The sequence below is a fragment of the Sipha flava genome, unplaced genomic scaffold, assembly GCF_003268045.1.
Source record: "Sipha flava isolate LNK unplaced genomic scaffold, YSA_version1 121_pilon_pilon, whole genome shotgun sequence".
Lineage (NCBI taxonomy): Eukaryota > Metazoa > Arthropoda > Insecta > Hemiptera > Aphididae > Sipha > Sipha flava.
In genome coordinates this window covers 209,204-217,682 of record NW_020271747.1, presented here as the reverse complement: position 1 = coordinate 217,682, position 8,479 = coordinate 209,204, and the positions used below count along the sequence as shown (strand labels likewise).

The following is an 8,479-nucleotide window of genomic DNA, read 5'->3' as shown; positions in this document are numbered from 1 at the left end:
CATTTTATTATTACAGACAGATATATTTTATATTTAATTATTTTTTATAAAATATACAGTTTAATAGATTCACAAAAAATGTTGTAAATACATTTTTTATAGAATATACTCGTAATTTTCCCTACAATTTAAGTTCAATACATTTTTACGATAAATCTTATATTTTTCGAATAAAATACAAAAATCCATTAAACTATCCTCTTTAACATATTTTCAACCCTCTTGGGGCACAAAAAAAGGATGAGTAATTATGCTAAATCACTTCTATTTAACTTTTATATGATATTAAAAAATAAATGGGAGGGTCCAACAATAAACACAATAATATTTTTTTTATAATTTATAACTGAGGATAATCCTAATATATACGTAAACATAATCATTGATTTACAATTTTTGTAGAATTTTTTAAAATCAATGATATTATGTAAAACCGAAAATAATATTAAAATTACCATGTTGCAGGTTCCAGTCCTTTGTCGCGTTAACCGCGTTATTTGTTTCATTTTAAAAGCGATATGACGTGAATAAACGAGTTCGAGGAACTTTAATAAAAGCAAATTAACGGGCTTTGTTAAGTAAATTTTCAAATTTCATGCATTTAGACACTAATCTTATCAAAAGAAATGCAAACCGTTTTGGAACAAAATCTAACATTATTTTACGCTATTTTTTCTTCACTTTTCCTTACGCACAAAAAACATTGTAAAAGGCCAACTTTAAAGCACTAACCGTATAATATATATGTATATATATATATAACGTACGAGTTAAATATTAAAATAGAGCTCAATGATTTCATCAGTTCGAAAACTAAATATTAATTTTATTGTAACCTCATGATCAAACGAAAACCAATCTTTATGTTTAATCTTTTCGGTTTAATGATGTTGTGTTCGTACTTATAATGTCTATGCGAGTATTTAATCCTTGCTAGATGTTCATCTTTGAAAACTGTCGATATAAAATTTTGAAAATGGTTGAGCTTAAAAGAAGAAAGTAAATCAGATGGAATATTATTTAACCGAAACTAAAGGTTTCTGGAAAACTTAAATAATATGAGTTATTCTAATCTTTGAGTGTGACGAAGAAATTGTGAAAAATATGTAGAAGGTCTATTGTTATTATCTTCAGTGTTTTGTCGAAAATAATGTTTTGGAACAATGAAATCAATTCCCACCTTTTGGCTATGAAATTTTTTTAGGAAGAAGCGCTTCCCTAATGTGCGGAATTATCGGATGATCAACTATATTGTAATGTAGCTTACAATTTATAGAATATAAGTTATTTATTAGTGTATTGCGATACATTTCAAAAATCAATTATATACATCCAAGAAAAAACATAAAATATTTTAGAACATAATTTGTTATTTTAGATAAATTATTATTATTCTTTTGTTTTTCGTTCAGAATAACAATGTCATTTTTCGATAAAATTACTTTCTCAAGGAAGTAGTTAAGTAGACTTAAAATTACGAACCATTTTCATTAGATATATACGTAACGGTACAAACTCAATAAGAAAACAGCGATCATAACATTATTAATCAGTTATTTGAAAAACAATTTTACAATATTTTATTTAATATTCATATTTTATTTGAGCATCAATATACTTGTAAGATTAAGTTATGTTGAGTATTCGTAGCTGTTCTACGTTTTTTTTAAACCGTTCATTTTTATATTTTCTCAACTTAAATTACGCAATATTTAGACCTTAGTTACAAAACACAATTCACAAGACTGGGCAAGTTATTGATATTTTTTAACTCAGTTTACTAAGTTAATTGAGTTAATGTTCAATTAAGTTAACAATTAAATTAAGTTAATGCACATGAGAATTACATAAATAAAGTTAAAAAAATATCGTTAACTTAACTTAACTTAAATTAATAAGTTAAGTTAATTACAAAAAAAAGTATTTACATTAAACGCAAATACAAGTGATATATATGTTACGGCTAATGTCCGAAACATGGCTAAAGTGCACATTATCCAGATACTGTGCACTATAGCCAGTGTGGTTGTATAAAGTAAACAATTAACATTTAAAATTATAGTTTTGTACACATTATCAAACTAATGTAACTTTAGCCATCATGTTATGGCTAATGTAAAATATTATTAATAAATTCATAATTATATTTTATTTCGATTTAATTAATTAATATAAGTTAACAATTAAATAATAATAAACTACATGATATTCCCTATATTAACCTGGTATTTTAAACATTAGCCACTTATTGTTGGTATAAAAAATGGACAAAACCTGGTATTATATTATAATTATATTTTCAATGATATTTTAAATATAAGATATGAAATTACTTATGGTGCTATTTTCATGATGTGAAGGCCGTAAAAAGATAATATGGGACTATCTATCACTAACATTTATTTCGCGATTATTTATTGTAATCGTTTGATGTTACCTTATGAGTTTAAATCAGTTGAAATTTAGTTGTGTTCGGAGTAAAACGTCAACGTCTGAAATATAATGAATTCAAAAGACAATTTTTACGTGTGTTTTAATAAATTAATTGCGGGAAAAAAACAGAATTCGATTTATTTATCTCAAAAGAAATGTTTTGAAATAATAAATTAAAAACGCAAAAACAAACCGAAAAAAATTTCTTTTTTGGCAAATTTGTTGATTGTTTCATCAATGTATGCAATAATATCTTTATGCACATTTAGCAAAACCGAACCTGTTAGTCTATGCTGGCCTATTCTTGATTTTAACCATGTTTTAAATTTATAGAAATATATTTTTAGCCAATATTTGCAAGTTAAAGAATATGGAAACAAATATTGTCAGTTATTATAATTATTATTTGGCTAGGAGCTTCTAGCTCTATAAAATACACAAATATGCATGCATTTGTGCACAAAAAAAGACTAAATACCTATGCACAACAAATAGTACCAGATATTATGTTGTAAAAAAAAAAAAGAATAGGCGAGTAAAATTATTAAGGACTTATATAGCTCTAATAAATACAAAAATATACAATATACATAAATGCATCAAAAAATGACTAACTAGTAAATATGTGGTAAAAAAAGTGTTACTTTAAATTACTTTATATTATCTGCTAACGCTTGGTTGGATTTTTGAAGAAAACAATAAAAAAACTAAAAACAAAAAAACTGATTTTATTTCAAAGTTTAGGAATCATAGAAGAAACTGTAAATACATAGAACATTACGAGGACAATTGGACGTGGCTATAAAAGAAAAAAATCATAATTTATTAAATAAATATCTTGGTATAAACTGCCTATAATTAATTAAATATCCATTTTGGTCAGACTTGGACTAAGGGGGGGGGGGGCAAAGGGGTCGCGTCCCCAGGGCTCACAATGTTATGGGGCCCCCCCGGACAAAAATTAAGAATTCTAAATATCATTGTCACAAAAAATTAAATTAGGTATTAAAAAAAATTATATCGTATAATATTAAATAATTAAGTTTAAATATGTTTTTGACGTTTTTGTGGTATTTACAGTATTTCACTATTACCACAGAATAAAGAAATTACAGATATTACAGCGTGTATTTCTATTCTAGATGGTTGAGTTTGATTACCGATAAGATATATCAATAGTTTTGTTATTAATTTATTATGAATTCGAGTTTTTATTGTATATAATCTATTTATAGATTGTTGAGCCTCGTAGCGCGTGTGGGAAATGCCACTATAGTGATTACTCTGTCTGACAGAATAATGCATGATAACTAATAATAAAACTTATTGTGTTATTATTTTAAATCGTGATTATTGGTACCTACGTCTTATGAGTGTTGTACTTTTGTTGTGTACTTCTTATTCTATAAAATGACAAGAGTACGCATAAGCTCATAGATATTAGACACATCAACATTTAATTATTTGTACGGGCTATACGAATTTTTTTATTTCATATTTTTTAATTTGTATTACCTATTTCACAATGAATGAAAAAAAAAATACATGAGTGGATATCAAAAAAGGAAACTAAAAGAAAAAAAAATGAATTGACTGCTGCATTGCCAAAGATAACTGGATATTTTAATAGTAATAATTGCGATTTATTACCAAGTAAGTTATACCTATTTTAAATTTTTAAGCAATATCTATAATATAATATTAATTAAGTATATTAATTATATATGTATAAAATAGTACAGTGTTGATTTTCTAGTCTATTGTTTTTACCTATATATATCTATATAAGTGTATTATTCATTGTTTTAACAATTTTCAGTTAATAATGATAAAATTGATTCAACTGCAAATGAGGCAGAATTACAAATACCTGTAAAATGTGATTCTGCTCCTGAAAGTGTTGAATTGAACGATTATAATGTAAATTCATCTTCATATATTGATCCATATTACTGGCCAAGTGAAGTTCATAATAAATTCCTACAATTTTGTGTAGATAAAGGACCAGAATTCTTCCAAAATAAAAATAATAATTTTAACCAATCTGCCCGTTGTGATGGTAAATACTAAATTATAATGTAACCTCATTATACAAATAATACCTAGTTAAATACTGTTCAAACAGAAAATATATTTAATTTACAGATAAAAATCACACAAGACATCTAACCAATGGAATGTTTGTACGAACACTGTCTAATGGTGAAAAATGTCATCGGCAATGGATGTTATATTCTCCCAGTCAAGGAAGTATTTTCTGTTTCATGTGCAAATTGTTTGGAAGTAATCGATCAAAAGACAATCCATTTGTCTGCAGTGGATTTGATAAGTGGAAAAAAAGTGAAAGAATCACTCAACACGAAAATAGTATAGATCACAGAAATGCCACTACAAAATGGTTATTAAGAGTAAATTCAACTATTTTAATTAATAAAGAAATGCGTAGACAAATCTCTGTGGAAACTGAATATTGGCAAGAAGTATTAAAGCGTGTAATTTCTGTAATCAAGTTTCTTGCTTCAAGAGGCTTACCATTTAGAGGTGATAAAGAAGTCTTCGGTGTAAATAATAATGGGTAATTATTTGGGTATTTTAGAACTTATTTCAGAACATGATCCTTTTTTAAAAAATCATATTGAAATGCATGGTAACAAAGGTAGTGGACATCCATCATACCTTTCAAAAACTATTTGCAACGAAATAATTAATCAAATGAATACAGATCTTACTAATCTTATTATAACACAAATAAAAGAAGCCAAGTATTATTCAATCATAATGGATTCCACACCTGATTTATCCAAAACTGATCAAATGGCCATAGTTCTAAGATATTGTACACCAACTAGTATCAACGAACGACTAGTTGAGTTATGTCCATTTGATAATCATAAAGGTCAGTCATTATATTTTATATTAGAAAATTATTTAAAGAGTGTTGGACTAAATATTGAAGACTGTAGGGGCCAGTCTTACGACAATGCTGCTAATATGAGCGGCAAGTATGAAGGTTTACAAAGTTATGTGAAAGATAAAAATAATTTAGCTGTCTATATTCCATGTACTGCCCACTCATTAAATTTAGTTGGTGTGCATAGTGTAGATTGTTGCATTGAAGCTGTGAGTTTTTTTGGATTTATTCAAATGTTATACAATTTTTTTAGTGGTTCTACAAATCGTTGGAAAATTTTAACAGAAAAATTAGAAAAAAATAGTAAAAATCAACTAAGTGTATTAAAGTCGTTAAGTAATACACGATGGTCTAGTCACTTTGATGCTTGTAATGCTTTGATAAAAAATTATAATACCATTATTAATGTATTGGAATTAATTTGCGATAGTAATATTGAAAATGGTGATACTAGACGTGATGCAAAAATTTTATTAAAATCTATATTAAAAAAAGAAACCGGATATTTGGCTATTTTATGGAATGATATATTAGAACGGACCAATAAAACATCTGTTGAACTTCAAAGTAAAATGATTGATCCATTAAAAGCATTTAACCTACTTATATCTTTGAAAAATTATGTGGCTAGTTTAAGAGATTTGTATAACACTTATGAAAATCAAACTACAAAACTAAGTTTAAAATTAAAAAAACATTTTAAAAATGAAGATAATGAAAGACAAATTAAAAGAAAGTGTACAAGTGGATCTCAAAATTCAACTCAGTTAAAAGGTATTGACAAATTTAGAGTAGAAACACATATTATGATTGTAAATAAGTTTGTAACAGAATTAGATAAAAGGATAACTGCATATAACTATGTATCTCAGCATTTTTTATTTATCACTAAGTTAAATATCCAGCCAGATAATGATATTAACTTAAGCTTGGACAATTTCATTACTATATATAAATATGACATAGAACCTTCTATAAAAAATGAGTTGGTTCAATTTAGAGAGTATTGGGATCTCAGTAAACCGCCATTTGATGCTTCAAATGTGCATAAAATATTAGAATGGTTTGAAGAAACAAAAATAAAAGATGTATTTCCTAATAATTTAATTGCAATTCGATTATACTTAACAATTCCTGTTGCAAATTGTTCTGCTGAACGGGCATTTTCAAAGTTGGCACGCATAAAAAATAAGTTTAGAACTAGTCAGACTCAAGAATCCTTAAAATCATTTATAATATTATCTTCTGAACATGATTTGTTACCATCAATTGATTTTCAAGAAACTATACTGACTTTTGCTCGAGAAAAATCAAGAAAAAAATGTTTTAAATAAGAGTACCTACATAATGTATAAATAATTTTTATGAAGTATTTAATAATTATTTTGGTTGAATATAAAAATAACTTATGAACATATTAAATATTATATTATGTGTAATAATTGCAATAATTATTGTTTTAAATTTTTTTTCATCTATAACATCTATATAATTTAAAAATATTTTAGGTTATTTATTGTGCTACATTTTTGGTGCCTAATGGGGCCCATTTTAACTATTTGCCCCAGGGCCCATTATTCTATAAATACGGGCCTGATTGCGGTATAAATGGGATAATGTTTCAGACCGAAATCACTCCTTTGGATATTACAAATATGAAATTTGCACAGTGCCGTATTTAGACATTTTGCGTCCCGGAGCAAAAAAAAAAAAATTGGTGCCCCTCTAAGGGGCCTGCTTACGGAAAATATAGGAAATGGATTCCTAACCTTTTAGATATTCTAAACTCAATGCTATTTTTGTTTAGTAAGCATGCCACCGCACGCCGCACGCGATACCATAATACGCTATATTATTATAAATAATTTATGTTTATTGACATTATCACAACAAATTTGAGAACTAATATTAGGTACATTAATAATATATATTAATAAATTAAATACATTAACATTAATTTATGATACTATTATTAAAAACAAAAAAAAGTAATAATTTCAAAATAATTCACAAGTGAACAATTTCCAACCACAACATTTTGGCACCCCCAAAAAACTGGCACCCGGGGCAGTTGTAGCCAGTGCCCCTTCCCCTAAATACGGCCCTGAATTTGCACCCATTGCTATTGGTCGGTACAGGTCTGTATTACGATCAAACCGTAGATCATTTAATTTCGAAAATTCGAACATTGTGTATAACATGTATATGATACTTTCATCGGACGGCAAACTTATTGCTATCAAAATGAAGATGAACAAGGTTCAATTTCATAATAATTTCAATTCAAGTATCTTAATTTTCTTATTTTTATTTTTTGTCATTTAAAAGCTATTTTTTTTTCCATATTTTTTTATAATTTTTTTATATTTTATATTATATTTTTTTTTACCGCATATAAAGCGATATATGTTTTCAATATGTTTTATATTTGCCGTTTTTTTTTTAACATTTTCATGCGATGCAAAGCGGTAAGTTGAGTTGCTACGGCATTGGTCGGCGACAGCAATGTGTCTCTGTGTATGACTAGCCAGCAACGTAGTTGCGCTGTAATCATTGCGCGGAAATGTCTGTTTTTTTGTATTTTCTTTATAATTGTCAATTTTTTTTATATAGTTAAGAGTCATGAGGTACTGAAATCACAAGTCCTCTGTGTTACTGAAGCATCTTTATCTTCATTATGGTATCCGGCAACCGTAACTAACGTCGTGAATCGATTATCGTCGTATGATATACAATTAATCTTTCGTATCTTGTCTTTTTTTGTTGTGTGCACCTCAAATTCGTTCACGTGTTGTTATTACTACAAATACTTTTTGTTCAAACAATGTTTTACTTTATTTTGATGTATTGTTCTACAGAACTTTATTGCCTTACATTTATTCGTTACCGTGTTTTAGGGTGTTACCAGCATTAATTGTGATTTAATGTGGTTTTCATCCTATGCTGCAAACGTATCTTCGTTCATAACTATGGTTAAGTGGTTGCATGTACGCAGGGGCTGTGCCTTTATTGTATTAAATTCATTGTATTGCTCACATCCGTGGAGCATGAGATGAAATCCACCATCTATAATATAGTCACATGTGAGTATGGGTCAGTTTTAAGTGTCAAATTTATGTTCCGACTAATTGATGA

General features: G+C 27.3%; 1 protein-coding gene across 1 annotated transcript; it reads left to right on the top strand.

The window, feature by feature from the left end:
* The first annotated feature begins 3,962 nt into the window (after positions 1 to 3,962).
* On the top strand, positions 3,963 to 8,269 carry LOC112693973 (zinc finger MYM-type protein 1-like). The gene is made up of 5 exons (XM_025569269.1): positions 3,963 to 4,086; positions 4,253 to 4,492; positions 4,579 to 4,974; positions 5,030 to 6,407; positions 8,242 to 8,269. Exons 1-5 carry the CDS (start codon positions 3,963 to 3,965, stop codon positions 8,267 to 8,269), a joined length of 2,166 nt encoding a protein of 721 aa, XP_025425054.1.
* Positions 8,270 to 8,479: the final 210 nt, after the last annotated feature.

What these genes read in the sequence shown, in the direction of transcription:
- LOC112693973 (XM_025569269.1), top strand. Translation starts at nt 3,963, where the DNA reads ATGAAAAAAAAAATACATGAGTGGATATCAAAAAAGGAAACTAAAAGA. An exon ending in CCAATCTGCCCGTTGTGATG is followed by an intron (nt 4,493 to 4,578) that starts GTAAATACTAAA and finishes TTTAATTTACAG; the next exon opens with ATAAAAATCACACAAGACAT. An exon ending in GTGCATAAAATATTAGAATG is followed by an intron (nt 6,408 to 8,241) that starts GTTTGAAGAAAC and finishes ACCGTGTTTTAG; the next exon opens with GGTGTTACCAGCATTAATTG.